Source organism: Actinia tenebrosa, unplaced genomic scaffold (assembly GCF_029948245.1).
Source record: "Actinia tenebrosa isolate PJP-AT-01 unplaced genomic scaffold, QUT_ActTen_1.0 PGA_scaffold0__85_contigs__length_37466705, whole genome shotgun sequence".
NCBI classification, from domain to species: Eukaryota; Metazoa; Cnidaria; class Anthozoa; order Actiniaria; family Actiniidae; genus Actinia; species Actinia tenebrosa.
The window spans coordinates 30156452-30172459 of record NW_028292569.1 but is presented as its reverse complement, the minus strand read 5'-3'; the positions used below and the strand labels follow the sequence as shown (position 1 = coordinate 30172459).

The window sequence follows — 16008 nt, the reverse complement described above, 5'->3', positions numbered from 1 at the left end:
TGTTCCAAATTTCTATACGTGTTATTTTAAAAACGTCTTGGTTGGAGACGAAGAAGAAATTGTTGCGACTCCAGCTGATCGAAGTTGTACATGCGACAAGGTAAGTTAACTGAAATAATAATACGCTTTTAGTCTCTAAATAATGACTGTTTTCTTCTGACAATGCCTTATATCTTTTATAGCTAACATGCCTCAACATATCTTGAGTCTAAAATGCAACTTATTCTTAAGAATGTCTTAACAAGTTTTATCTCAATTATTAAATATATTTGTTCGCATGAATGAAACTCAATATGAGCATGATTTGTATATAAAACATTTTGTCAAGTGATTACTTATAAAATTGCTTTGATTTTTGTTCTTTTAGAATATATATATACCCACTTGAACCTATTAAATCTTTCCGCGTTTGATGTCATCGATAAATTATTCAAAATGGCGTCGCGAATTATTAGAAGGGTTATGATAGTCTGTTTTTACCGAAATTGACTATCCATTGAACTGTCTAATTGAACTTTTCCTAAGTTGCTCTAAGTAACTATGTGCAAATATAATAAAACTGTTTCACAGTCATAAACGTTTCCTCTGTCTCACCGGCGGTGTCTTTTCGTTTCTAAGAAACCTTTGCGTGCTTCTGCTATAGGGTTACCAGCTTTCAGTCACTGTCACTATGTTGCCAAGTGATTACGAAAGGGCGGAGTTAACAGATCACGTGACGTAAATTAATGTCTAAACATGCTCTTTTTCGTTGACTGCTGTAATTAAAGACAGCCGAACTAAAAATATATCACCTGTGTATTTATACTAAAGAGAGGTATACACGTTGAATTTTTATTTGACCCTTTTCTATTTGACATCTTTCTAAACCTAAATATAACAGTAACAATAAAAATATGTATCGAGATAAAATTGCTTTTCTTATTGTGTAAAACTACTTAAAATGAAGCACAAAACAAATAAAAATATATGTTTTTTCTTGACTATAAAACATTTTTTTTAATAACAGAAACAAAAATATATATTCATTTATGTGTTCATAGTTAATAGGGTGGAATGGTTTGGAAACTCCATAGAACAAAGCTATTGCTTTGCGTTTGATATTGAACCGTACCCATCACGTGATACTGACCCTGCACAATGGACCAAAGCAAGTATGGCTGAAATACTCATTTCCTTATTATTTTCATGTATGAACATTTTGAAAGTGAAAACTTTCATTCGATGACCAAAAACCATGCGAATAAATATTTACGTGCAGATGCAGTTAAGTTACTAGATGATAAATAAGAAAGCATGAAAAAAGGCAATTTCCTTTTCAATAAACAAATTGTATTAATCATGTAGGATTAATTAACAAATAATAAGTATTTTAGAACGTTTTTTAGGGTTAAAAACTTCTATATTCCCGAATACTATGAACAAACGGAGCAACGTTTCTTTCTCTGTGCAGGGTTAACGTCATATAACAATGGATACAGTCGAACAAAAACATATAACAATAGGTTTCCCAACCATTCCGATCCATTAACTATGATGTGTTTAAAAAATAGTCTTGCACTAACTTAAAAATAATTAGATTGAAATTGAAAAAAAATTGTCCAAAATTGAAGGGAATGTAAAGCCTGGTTTTCACTAGCGATGCAAGCATGGGCGCAAATAGCGCAGCGCGCTGATCCTAAAAATAGCTTCAAAATTCGGACAAACATTGCATTCTGTTTAACCGCTACGAGGATTATACGAACCGATTTTATTATTTTTACTTAAAGTTACAATAATAACCCATGTAAACTAAGATCAACTACGATCGGCTGTGAAAATTATCTGCTGAAAGTAAACTTGTAAGTTTGTTTATCCGAATTTCGTCTTTGTCTTCGTTTTTATGAAGTCACGGCTGCGCTGCGCTATTGCAACTGTGAAAAAGAAATCATGAACTAAGCGAAAGGAAAGCTACATATAAATTAATTCAATATGCGCCCTACTAAAAAATTTTCATTCCTTTCATAAGAGCCTTAACTATTTCTCGAGAAGCTTGAAAACTTAAGGTTACTAGATTTTGAGATTCAATTTTACCAGTTTTCATTTGTTTTCATGCGTGAGAAAGATACACTATTTTTTGATAAGAGAACGTTTCGAGAATAAGCACAGAATTCATCATAATCGAAAATGATACTCAAACAATGACAATAAAAACACGCACACAACGGTTTTTCTGGTATATGAATTGACGCACAGGGAGCCCAATTTAGATAAAGCTGAAATGTGAAAATAAAATAATGTCCTCCGTAATAGACCAGTTTCGAATTCCAAATTACCGCTGTGTTCCTTGATTACAGACTCATTTGCACAGGGTTAGCCTCGTATCAGTGTTTAAATATTCACAAATACCAACGGTAAAGTAAAGAATGCACGACTTCAACAATACAAACATTTTGAAACTCGACGGACCTTGACTGGAACACGTGAATATTCTGCACAAACTCGAGGCTAACCCTGTGCAAATGAGTCTGTAATCAAGAAACACAGCGGTAATTTGGAATTCGAAAGGGGTCTATTAATACCAGGATGTAATCGAAATGCACTACATCATTTCCTTTGTTTTGCGATCTTCATTTTCGACCTTATTACTATCCCACTCTCTCCCACTTAAAAGCTTGTAAACAACCCTCCACCAGCCATCCCAGGGGGCTAGTTTTGTTTTTTAAGATTTCTTGACAAAGTTTTCCATGGCCGACAACTTTATGTCAATTTGATTTGAAAAGCGAAAAGATGTACGACACGGACCCGCACACGCCCAACAAGCCTTGGCCACTGACTGAAGCCCGTGTGTGTAGTCCGTGAAGGGGAGCGCGAAATACGGTGACTGGGCCCTCTCCACTGCACTCGCGTTCCCAAATAATGATAGCGTCATTCATATAAATATATGAGGAATTGCGATCATAGTTATGAATGTGGGATGCTAAATTCGTGCAAAGAAACTACACATTTTATGACTATATCTAACAGGGAAAACACCTGATAACCTAAGCTACTCAGTTTAAAAGAAAAGTCAATAATATTTGATAAAATTGGTAAGATTTACTAGGGTATATGTGAAAACTGATAAGTCTAGCAAAAGAGCAACAAAGACGTTCATGGGGATTACCAGAACCAAATCAACAGTTTATGTTGTTAGAAAACCAAGTGTGTTACAGTCCGCGTTTCAAACTCCAAATATCCAGCATTCACTTTGAATCTTAGCTTTGAATAAAAACAATTTAGAACCTTGTTGTTTTGGCGTTTATAGCAAGTACTCTTATTGTATGATGTCATCTAAAGCGAGCCTGCGCACTGGACAACAAATAATATCTTGGCAATGTGTGAATATTACGTCACGCAACAGCTACAGACTAAAGTGGATGTATTTCAGACAAACATTTATCGTTGGCATAATGGCTTTTGTGGCTTTGAGAAAACGGGAAAAATCATCTTGGAAAGTACAAGAATAATTGACAAAAGCCCAAGCCGAGTTACTTGCATGGAACATAACTGGTTAGCTGGAGACCCATTATATACACAGACTAGTATAGAATTTCATCACAGCAAAACATGGCCTACAGTGTTGTGACTTACGCTGCCAGACACAACAACATAATAAGTGCAGAATAATTCAATGACTGGAAGCTTATAAGCTTAGAAAAGCCCCTTTCATGGTCACGAAGGACTCGCATTAAGCATCTTGTTTACAATAACAAGCTTCATAATACTGTGAGTTTCAGATGCGATTAGTTGTCATTCTTTTTCCAAGTAGAATTTGGTTTACAGTTTCGGCAATTCTTCCGTAATAATATCCGTGTTAGCGCTTCCAAGATGCCTATCACGGGTAACAGAACCTCCCCTCCAGCGGCTGGATTTATTATTTTTCTTTCAAAGATCTATTGGTGAAGTCGTTGCCGAGAATTGGAGTTCGAATAACCCAGTTGGAGTCAAAGTTTTTCGTAAGCCAGAAAGCGAAAATTGTGCTACTCTTTAAGCAAACAAAGCTGAAACTTCGATTACAATTAATTGGGAATAGATGAACACTTAGTAACGTGACATTGAAATTGAAATTCAAACCAAATAAAAAGCTAGTTTTTGGAAAGGCAAACCAAAATTAGTAAATCAGGAAAGTTTAAAATGGTTTTGATAAAAGTGCAACGCAGGCTAACATGGAATGTATATTGGTGACAAGCTTTTGCTCACCTACATATATTCCCTTGTAAAAAAAATTAAAAAGCCGAATTTGATCGCCTGTAACTTCAGCTCTATTCAACAAAACCACTCCATACCTTCTCGATTTGCTAATTTTGTGCATGGTCTTTTCAAATATCATGCTTCGATTTGCACAGGATAAAAATTTAAATTGCCCTATTTCACTATGACGTCACATCAAAACAATATAGTGTTAAACGCAAAGGATCATGGTCGTCGGAGGGGGTCAAATCAACGCAAATTCACCGAAAATTGTTCTAAAACCCGTATCAATCCACGAAGAGAAGTAGAATAGCCAGCAAACGCTCAGGATATTTTTTTAGTACATATTAACACATACTATATCTGAAAATTAAGCCATTCTAGATTAAACTGTTTCACTAGGAGCAAATTTTGTTGAATTTTCTATTGGATTGGGCGATTCTATCCCCCACGTAAACAAGCAGTGACGTCATAGTGAAATAGGGCAATTGTCATGCAAGGTGTTCAAATTGCCCATTACCCTTGTCATGCAAGGAGCAAATAAAATAGAACCTGGGGGAGGGGGATGTTGCCGGAAGTGTCTTACAGAATGTTGGTATGTTGTTTTGCGGAAACACTGCCATACTACAGAACCGAAAGTGTACGTTTATTGCTTTATTGGCTTTAAATAATAGTTAATGATTATTTTTAGCCATTTTAACAAAATATAGGCTGCCATATATATGTGTTATTTACCGGCCAGGAGGTCCGGATATGGAAAACTGTGCTCAAGTCCGAGGGCCAATTTTTCTATACAAGTATATCAAAAGCCTATCACTAGGGCTTTCTGAAAAAAATATTTGGGAACTTCTCCAATAATTTTTGATAAACTTTTGATATACTTGTAGAAATACATAAAAGGGTCAAAATGTATGCATCAAATGTATTAACTTTGACCCTTTATATATCTCTTGCTTTCAATTATGAGTTGATAATTTTAATCATGATAAATGTTGCTGTTTTGTACGTTTTGTCTCCTCTATGGTAAGCTGGTAAGCGATTAAACCGGGGAAATCCTCTCTATTGTTTTTAAGCCCAATACATGAATATGTCTATTTTGTTCATAAATACAAATAACTTTTAAATTGCTTGGTGTCAAGTGAAGATGGTTGAGAATATGAAATCGATAGCTTTCTTCATTAATATTCGTGGAGAAAGGCTGACTTTTAAGTATACACTAAGTATACACTAAGTATACACAATTAACTCGGAAAAAGTAAAACAAACAACCATGAAAAAAGAAAAAAAAAGCCAATGGGGTTCCCCAATTGTCTGGCTGTTAACTACCAATTTTTCGGCCGAATGTCAGTTAACTGTAATAATTTAACGCTATTGGCACCCTCAAGAAAGAATTCACTTTCTACAGCTATACCCAAAACGACAAATTGAAAAATGAATGTAAGTAAGAACGAATATATCGCAGTTAAAATCAATAGTAGAAAAGGAAAAAAATAAAATAAATGAAACCGAAAGAACAACTAGTAATTTTAATGTTATCAACTAATACAGAAGACAAAACCACACTAGCTTCAGGCCTTATCTGTTTTAATGTAATTTATTCAGGCTCTTTTTTTTCCATTTCCGGTCGCAATGCCATCACCAATACAGCAGCAGAGCTACAATAAAATACAATAAAGTTCATTGATCCCATGTTTTCAAAAATTCTAATCAAATTTAAATTTGTTTTACGATAACGATAAGACGGATAATCCAAATCATTCGATAGCATCACTAGAAAACGATCTACACCAAGCTTGCATTGAATTCTCGATTATGTTTTTAGATTTTTGAGTCTATTTTAAAATGGGAGACAAATACACCAAAAAAAAAAAAACCCCTCAAAAACCTTTTATGTTTTTTGGCCATTGAATATCGTTTCTACTGATATATTCCCATATCCTAATACAATATTTACATCAATGTACTCATTCAATTTAATAATTCTTTCATGAATAATCTTTATATTATCTGAAATTCGGACAAAAAAATATATATACATAAATCTATGAAATAAATTTCATCTTTTTTTAAGATGTTTATATCCATAACTTTCATTTTTGAAGAGAGAAAAAAATAGAATTTTAGAAAGAAATCGAGTTATCAATGAATGTTATTAACTATTAATAGCTTTCTCAAATTTATTTTCGTAAGTAATTGGCTGTCAGTTTTAATCTGAATATTCTTATATAACAATATACTATACTTGCATATTTTCTGTCTTCGCTGAAGCAAGATAATATTTTTATATTGTCAGAACTGTTGAATTTACCATGGTTCGCTTTATCCATATTGTACACATTTGTTCTGCCGAGAAAAATTCATTACTTTGTAATGAAAAGCAAATTGATTTTGAAGTTTTGTTATGCACAGCTCAGGTCAAGCGTGAGACAGATTGACTGACGTCACGTTAGTCAGTATTCGATTAACGAATTATAATACCAAGTCGTACTGATCGAATCCTTTGCTGAAATCATCTACAACTCACTTGATCCTGATGTGAAACTAGAGTTAGAACCACGAAAAATCTCATTACAGGAACTCGATCGTGAATTCGCTTGTAATAACTGGGAATCGTTTAAATGAAACTGCTGCAAAAGCCATTCAAGTCTTGACCTTTCGTTGTATGACTTCCTAGCGTAGTGCTCCTTAAAAAGGCGCTTAAATTCTCTCTTCTCTCGCTGTAACTTTTTCTCCATTTCGAGACGATCCCTTTCAAACTTAAACTGTAGTTTCTCCATTTCAAGAGTATAGCATCGCTCAAGCTGTTCTTTCTGATATCTCAGCATCGTAATATCATGTTCATAGGCTTGAAAGGTGGAGTCGTATTTCAGACGCTCTTGCTTCAGCACACGGCGAAACTCTGTCTCGATTTTGTATCGGATATCTTCCTTCTCCCGTCGATATTTTTCTTCCAATTCCTGCTTCTCGTTTTTAAAGATATTCATCAAGTCTTTTTTCTGCTCTTTAAATTTTTCTTGAAGCTCTACGATCTCCCCTGAGAACTCGTGTTCCAGTTCGCTCTGCCTAGTTGAGTGATACATAAACATTTTGTTTTTCTCTTCGTCCATGTTTTGAAATAGCTGCTTTCGATCGATTTTCAAACCAGTTTCTGAGTTCCTCTTCAAGTACATATCAGCCTCTGGTTGTTCGTTGTTACCCCACTGTTCTAGTACAGCTGTTTCGTCGAAATAAACATTTTCTAGGTCACCGAGGCCTTTGAGTAAAGCGCTTTTGATTTCGCCTTCGACTTCCTGTACTCGCTCGATCTCCTTCCTTACTTTGCCTTCGATTTCTGCCTTCTCGAGTCGAAAATGGTGATCTCTGTCTCTGAGTGTCTTAGCAAAGGAATCCTGCATTTCCTTTCTTTCCTTATCAAACCCTTTCCTCAGTTCATCTATCTCTTTCTCCAGCAAGCTAACGATTTTTAATTTCTCGTCTTCGAATGCCATTTTCATGACATGCTTCTCCTCTTGGAACTCGAAGCGTATTTTCTCTTTCTCCTTGGCGAAAGCCCTTCGCATTTCTTCACGCTCACACTCAAAAGCCTGAAGTATATTCTCTTTCTCGCTCTCGAAGGAAAATCGAAGCTCCTCCACCTCCTCTTCGTGTGCTCGTTCGAGAATTTCTCGCTCCTGTAGAAACCCACGAACAATCTCTGCCTTGTCTTCAAGGTATTTTCGTTCGCCATCACACGAATCATCTGGAGTTGAATCTACTTCGATATTTTCGGTCGCTTCGGCGTTCGAATCTTCCATCTTTAAGTCTTTAGTCACATATAGTGTCAACTGCACAAGTAGTGTTTACTGTGATTGAATGGAGATTCTTCTATTGATCACTGATCAGCTGGTGATTGTCTTCAAATATAAACAATTTCAATCGACTTGCGCACGCATACAAACGTGCCAAACCCGGGCACCGCAGACAGATCGCCTCTTGAATAAAACGAACAGAAAAAATTTTCAATTCTAAGTCTTTTAAAAATTTAAGACCCGTTAAAATTCAACCTAGAAGACATTTGTCCAGCATACGTGGAAGCCGAATCCTTAGAATATCAGTTTATAAGACTGAGAAAATTAGCATAAGAGCCGTGCGCGGTTGGAAGGGCCGGATATGAAACTTCGGCATTTGCTGATTCAGTACAAAACCTGTTCAAGATATTTTGTCTAGATTGAGTCGATTCAAGTGCTTAACATATAAATTACTCAGTTTTATGATTAAGCCAGGGCGTTTTTAAGACTCAAATCAACAACTGAGACGATCTAAAATTATAATTTCCTATTTTTCTTTCGCTTCCTCAATTATAACCTACACACGAATCTCATCTTATTGGTTTTCCATCCAGTTATTCAAAAAAATTTTTTTTTTCAATTTCTCGGAATTCGAATTCGAATTGGATTTTTCTCACCGATTGTTATTTATTATTCAAAGTCGTCCGACTGTCGTCTGACTAAAGCTTATGCTCTCGTTATTACTTCCCTTTTCTTGTAAATAATATCTTTCTCCAGTGCCAATTCTGTGATGTTTGAGCCTGAATGAAGTAGAACCTTTTACACACATAAAAATGCAATTGGCTTTCACCATCTCAATCTACATAGACATGCAGTGTATTTGACAGATATGTTCGTGGCTATTCATTGGTGCGTATATCCAATAGGATTCTTACTTGGTACAAAACGTGACTCAATGTTAACCGCCTTCGATCAAAATAGGAAGCTAGACTGAATAATGCCATTGACGTAGACTCATCTACGAACGATTGCCAAACTCTCGCTTCTCAATTGAACATTCTAGGTATTTTCCAATTCTAATTTTAATAATCCCATACTAATCCGTTTACTAACTGGAATTATACATATGGTACGTATTAAGCTTTGATAGATGTCTGATTGGAGTGCATACCATATGAAGGCGAATTATTAAGTTCAGCAGACCTCACTGGACCGTAGACCTGCAAAACTTTGAATTGCACCAATTTTTACTATTTGTGAGTTATAATTCTGTTCACAGATATATGACATGAGCTCTGGTGTGTTTTGAAATTGCTAGCAGGTGGCCGCAAATTACTGAATAGCTATACATGTTATCCGTTCCACTGCAATGACTTCGAGGGGGTACAAAGACTGTCACTCTTTCCTCCCGTTGTGCGAAAATCTATAGCACTCTGTTGTTCTTTTATCAGATAAATGACTCATTCTTCTGTTATCTTTTGAGTATATATTTATAAGTAACTCTAAGCCACCAGTTACACTCATTAAGCAGTTCGATCCACTGACCATAGCCAACGCCTGGTCGATGGCTAAAATGAATGACACACTAAAATTGAAAATTTAATGTGTATGTTTTAATGATTGGATGACGCATTGCGGATGCTTAATATAAAATACCAATATTACCAACTACCTTAGTACGTACAAGAGTGTTTTGAGACATTTCTGGCGATTTCAGAGCGTGCGTTTCAGTCGAAAAGTCGACACTTTTATTTGGGGATTTGAGGGTTGCTCTAGAATAACAATATAAGATTGAAATGTAAATCAATCAATGCCGTCAATAACGTGTACTTCATTTTTGTTTCTGTTTTTAAAAATGAGTAGAAATAATTTAGTGACATTTAAATTTCTCAGTTTTATAGTAAAAGATAAACAAAATAAAGAGCGTAAAATCGAATGATCGAGAAAAAAAAATAGCTAATATATGTGCCAATGTAGTCATTCCAAAACACTGAAGATAGGCCTTTCAGAAAATATGAATTTCCAAGAAAAATGCAAACAGCAAAAACTAGTACTCTTTCAGTCGTTAACAGCAATAACAGTCTCGATATTTTAAAAAACTTATAGAAATCATTCTTATGAATATTTTTGAATATTTTATATTTATGTATGTTTTTAGCTTGCTTCCTGTGGCGAAAAAAAATGTTTAAAAAAAATATATAAGTACCAAACTGAATTTATTATAAGTAGCTAGTGTTTTAAAAGATTCCAAAACATATACCGATCTCGACAAATCAATCATTCTCCTGTTTCCCCCACTGGATCAATTTTGCTAATCACCTTACTACTACTACTACTACTACTACTACTACTACTACTACTACTACTACTACTACTACTACTACTACTACTACTACTACTACTACTACTACTACTACTACTACTACTACTACTACTACTACTACTACTACTACTACTACTACTACTACTACTAATAATAATAATAATAATAATAATAGTAATAATAATAATAAAAACTTTATTTCAAGAGGGGACATTTGACAGTGGGAACTGATAAACTCATGGCCCTCAAATACTAAATATTGATATATATAAATAATATATATATATTAATATATGTTGAGAGTAAACCATTGATTGGCCGAGGGAAAAAATCAAGTGCTTTAAATACTTAGGTCCCATTAATCGCAAGCAGCTTACCAATGTCTTTTGGTTTTGCTAATAGATAATATAATATAATTACAAGCTTAAGTATTATATCAGTTGTAACAGATTAGTAGAAACAGTGGAAATTTTTCCATTGCTTTTTTTCTCTCTCTCTCTCTCTCTCTCTCTCTCTCTCTCTCTCTCTCTCTCTCTCTCTCTCTCTCTCTCTCTCTCTGTCTATCTCTGTTCCTTTTATTCAATGATTTACGTGAATTTTTTTAGTCGTTCATTCATTTCGTCCTTCCTATTTTCCTATTATATGATGTTTAAAACATGTTAAAAAACGTATAAAATGTTGTTTTACTCGAGTAATTTACTGAATTTATTTCATATAGTCACTTTTACTTAAGTATTTTCTTTCAAATTAACCATATGACGTAATCATGCTTTGTTATTTTCTTAGTCCTTGTTTAAACAAAACTCATATCAATTATATTAAAACATTTTTACTACACCTTTAACTATATTTTTGACAACATCAAAAATTTTCATCCATAACTCTTAGCATCAGTATCTTTTCAGAATTTTTGTTCGGCAATCGTGCTCTTACGTCCAGCTGAATCTCAAATAGTGATGGCTAGAAATGCTCAATGATCGAGAAACTGAGATGTCATAAAGCCTGCAAAATAAAGGCCATTAGAACATCAACATAAAAAGAAATAAGACGCATTAATTATTGTGTCACTGTTATCAAACTTTTATTAGCAACGTTTTTTTTTTTCCTTTTTTTTTTTTTTTTTTTTTTGTTTGTTTGTTTGTTGTTGTTGTTTTTTTGTTTTTGTTTTTGTTTTGTTTTTGTTTTTGTTTTTGTTTTTTTTGTTTTCGTTTTTTTTTTGTTTGTTTGTTTTTGTTTTTTTTTTGTTGTTGTTTTTTTTTTTTTCATTTGGCCGTGGCCTGGAAATCTATAAGTTCAAGACAATCAGTTTTGCTAATTTTCTCGATTCTGATTGGCTAACATTTTTACTCAGATAAGCTTGATTTACTACTGTCATGCCACTGTGGGGCATGTTAATGGTGTTGTTGACGTCATAAACGGTCTAAGCAGCTCATGACCAAATTAAATATGAAAATGGAGAACAGTTTAAGTTCATTTAACTCCTTTTGGGTATCTTGCGAGGCAATATTTTTAATGGATTTATTACATTATCTAAAAGGCACACTAATACAAGGGAAACAAGGAGGATAAAGAACATGAATCAAAAGGTTCAATGATTTATCTAGATTTTTAATCAACGTCTTTGTGGTTGAAGATTCTGTAAAATCACTTGAAGAAGCAAGCCTTTTATCTCATTGTAAAATGTTTGGTAATGTCGGAATTAAGATCCGGCTCGAAAGATCAAGAACGTGCAAGTTTTAAAATTTGCTCTGTCTTTGCAAACCATCCCCCCTCCCCCCTCCCCAATCTCTCGTTCAGTTACCTATGAGTTTTTGAAAACTATGATCTAGTTATAATTTTATTTACCTAAAAACGTACTAAATGAAGTTTTCCTTTTTCCCTTTTTTTCCAGCCAAATTTGCAGTATGCAAGAAGCTGTGCGTCTTGACTGGTAGAACCAGGATACTCTTATAACTGCACTACCATTTGTATAACTAATAGAAGTAAATCTAACTGTCAGTGGTATTGGATTTTAACCCACGTGTATTACAAAAAGCTCTGCAGAAGACGCGCAGATTAGTCATCATTCCTTGAAGATTGGTACGCACATAGTTAATCGATTAACTATGGTATGCAGTTTCAATGCCAAAATAACTGTTTTGTTATCTTGCAGTTTACCTCAATCTTTGCGAGGAACAGTTCTACTTTTTTTCCTATTCCGGCAGCAATTACTAGATCTTAGCTAATACAGCATCCATATTGCAATTTGAGCACGATATAAAGATCAATTTAGTCTTCAAATCAAAATTCTCAGTCTTTTATTTTCAAATAAAGATTTTAGATTTTGATGTTTACTTACCCACACTACCGCTACAATAAATGTTCCATATGCACACGACATTTGTTAGTATTTTCTCATTTTAGTCCACATGTTATCCCCTAGGTAGTATGTTTCTATGTCACTTTGGGGCACAAGTAAAATAATTTAATACTCAAAGGGAACGGAAAACATCAGATCAAAATATAAGGGTTTCATTGTCTGAGCACCCCCAGGGATCGAAACGCATAAAAGACTGATAAAGACTGGAGGATTTTCTTTAGATAAAACGACCATCATTTAGTCGTTATATAAACAGATCAAGCTGATATGGTTTTTGATGTAATCTGTGTTTTCAATCTGTGTTTTTATTGTGGATTATTATCTACTACCGCAAACACAAAATTCCTGTCCGTCTGAATATCTGTCTGTCTGTCCGTCGGGTTCGTCAGTCCGTCCATTTATTCTTAATTTATTTATGCGTTTATCCTGTCAGGATTCACTAAGCATTATGCACGAAGCGTCACATTGAAACGCTTGTGTGTTACAAGAAGCGAACCATAGACCAAATTCAAAACTCGCACCGATGTGAGGCTTAAGTTGTGAACAAGGGAATCTGGCGTGATTCGTGACTTTTGAATCACGCCAGATTACTTTGAGTCACGCCAGATCCCTTTGTTCACAAATTAAGCCTCGCATCGGTGCGAGTTTTGTATTTGATAATAGTCTAAACGATTGTACATCATTAAAAAAGAAGGAAAAGAAGCAGAACCGCATTCGTTCAAATCCATACTCCAAGACGCCCAAGGTTCTAACCTACAGCCAACGTGCAGCACAATACTGTTTTGACAGCAAAATCAGTGAATGTCGATAATCTTTCTACGACTAATATTAAATATTTTTTCCTAGTAAATTTCATTTATTTAATTTTTTTCCCATAGTTGAATAACTCCACCGTCGTCTGTCTCAACGCTTTTTGTGGGTATTTTTAGCAAATATTAAAATTGTGCTCACTAATAATGATAATAGATTTTTTCCCTAAAACTTCAACTATATTTTTCTGAGGTTTTCAAACTTATATGTTTTACTTTACATATATTATTTTATTTTATATGTTTTATTTATTTTATTGTTGTTTTTCTATAGACCTTGCTTGAATTCACATAAAAACCGTAGATTTTTAATCAATATTTTGTTAAAACTATAAGATCGTCTTTTTAGTCTTTTAGCACGACACTAAATTATCAGAGATTCACATCTTTTTTCTTCGAAAACATTTTCACACTTAACCCTGCTAGGGTATAAATGTTTGTAATTTTTCTTTAATACAAAGAGATTTTCCAGGACCCAGCATTTTCTACTTCAGCATTTCAATCACACTAGAGGTAAGCCTTCATCGTGCTTGTCTCGGGAACTGTCAAGACTAGTTGTCCAGATTTCTTTATTAAGACATTTTATAAAGACTTGTATAGCCTGCGTAGCGGCCCAAATTGGAAAATTGGGAGGGGGTAAGGGGTGGGGGGCATGTGGCGTCCTCTCCTTTGGGACAAAAAACTAATATTTCACTACTATTTCCATAAACATACGAACTCTGTAGATGCGAACTGCACGCTGAAATTTGGTCTTTTCGCTGCTGTCAATCAAACCTAATCAGTCGGTACCTTCCATATTTTTGACTGGCGGCAGCGCAAAACCAAATTTCAGAGCGCAACTCGGAGACACAGAGTTCGCATGTTTATGAAAATAGCAGCGCAGTAAGCTCACAGTTTAGTAACTGACCAATCCTGATGAGCTTGGATAACTTTTCGCTGCATATTCTTGGCCATCTTTTGCTTCAGTTCCTCTTCTTTTCTCGAAATCTCCAATTTCAAAGCGTTCTTTTCTCCTTCAAATATCTTTGCAAGTTCACTTTTCTGGCTTTTCATATCACTCAAGTACCTCTTGTAGTCCAGTGAACTGTTTCTCGTAGATTCTTTATTTCTTCTTGGTAGTTTGATTCCAGTTCTGATGATATTTCTTCTCGAATCAAATCTTTTTCAATTTCTATTTTATCCAGAAGCGCCTGCTTCTCCTTTTGGTATTTCTCTATTAAATTCTGTTTATGCAGTTTCATAACTGACCAAAGAAGAGTCTCTTTAACCTGAGTACTTAAAGATAAGTTAGTTATTTTACTTCGCTCTGAGCCGCGTTTTTTTTCTAATCTTCTGCTGATTTCACTGTCACTCCCATGATCCCATTCGAGATCATCAGTACTTGATTCAGCTGGCTCGACATTCCCATTAACCACTTGACAAGATTCTCTTAGATCTCTCATTTCTTCCCATAAGAAGTCCTTTTCGTTTGTCAGATCATTTATCAAAATATCTTTGCTTTCTAAAATTTTTGCATAGTAATCTCTCAGCTTTCCCTCTAGATTTCTCTTCTCTTTGGTTAATTCGGCTTCCAACTCGGCCCTTTCCCGCTCAAATTCGTCTTTCAGTGCCTCTAAATGTAAAGCCACAATATCTTCAAATTCAGTTTGCGTTTCGACATTTTTTGATTCTGGCTTACTTTCCTTGATGAGCGAAGACAAAGACTTCGAATTTAGAGTGGTGACATCAAGCTGTAGAAACTGGTTGCCTGACTTTGGACCTTTTTGGAGTGCGATGGAGCTATCACTCTTTTGTTTGGTAACTTTCAGTTTCTTTCGATCCATTTTGTTTTGCTTTTAAGACCAGTAATCGTTGCCTTTACATGGTGATTTTAACCTGCCTCTGAAATGAAATTTCTTTGGTCTCACCGCAATCTGTATTCTCTTGTCGAGATAACAGCCCTTACATAAGCCATGTTATATTTTTTCCTCGTCTTTCCTACGACCGTAGAACTCCTTTTGAGATTTATATTAACTTAAACCAAAAACTATACCACAGTTACCAAGAAAGTACGTTGAAGCCCGAACTAAACAATGTCACAGCGGTATTGGCTTTGTCGCTATGGCGAACTACACACAGTTATGGAAAGATGCAGCCAAGATTTCAAGACATTCAATTAAGATAAAGTATAATACCTTCAATTTAACACCAGAAACTTCAAAACCGTAGATTTAATTCATTATTCATCGTATAACATTAATGGAAGATAATTTGATACTATCATTATAGTTCGTGAGGCAACTGGAACGCCATTCTCTGATTCGTCAATGTTTTTCCTTTCTTTTCATAGATATTGAGAAAATAAGCATGTCTTTCTTATTTACGTCTGTGGGCTTTTTTGTGGTTAAATCGTTTTTTGGGCTCAAGCCAACAGCTTTATTTTTGAATGATGCTTCATTAAATTTTAAAGTCCTTAGCCAAGGCAAAATATGCTGATTTGTAACCAGTAAAATAGAAAAGGATTCAAAAATATCTTACTTTTTTACTAGTATATTCTTAGAC

At 34.7% G+C, this 16008-nt stretch overlaps 1 protein-coding gene and 1 pseudogene across 1 annotated transcript; both read right to left on the bottom strand.

Moving 5' to 3' along the window:
• Positions 1 to 5721: 5721 nt before the first annotated feature.
• Positions 5722 to 8966, bottom strand: LOC116294981 (uncharacterized). Its single transcript, XM_031702683.2, has one exon. The coding sequence runs from the start codon at positions 8001 to 8003 to the stop codon at positions 6723 to 6725; it is 1281 nt and encodes a 426-aa protein (XP_031558543.2). The 5' UTR covers positions 8004 to 8966; the 3' UTR covers positions 5722 to 6722.
• Positions 8967 to 13814: 4848 nt separating this feature from the next.
• On the bottom strand, positions 13815 to 15643 carry LOC116294982 (uncharacterized; annotated as a pseudogene).
• Between the last annotated feature and the right edge of the window lie 365 nt (positions 15644 to 16008).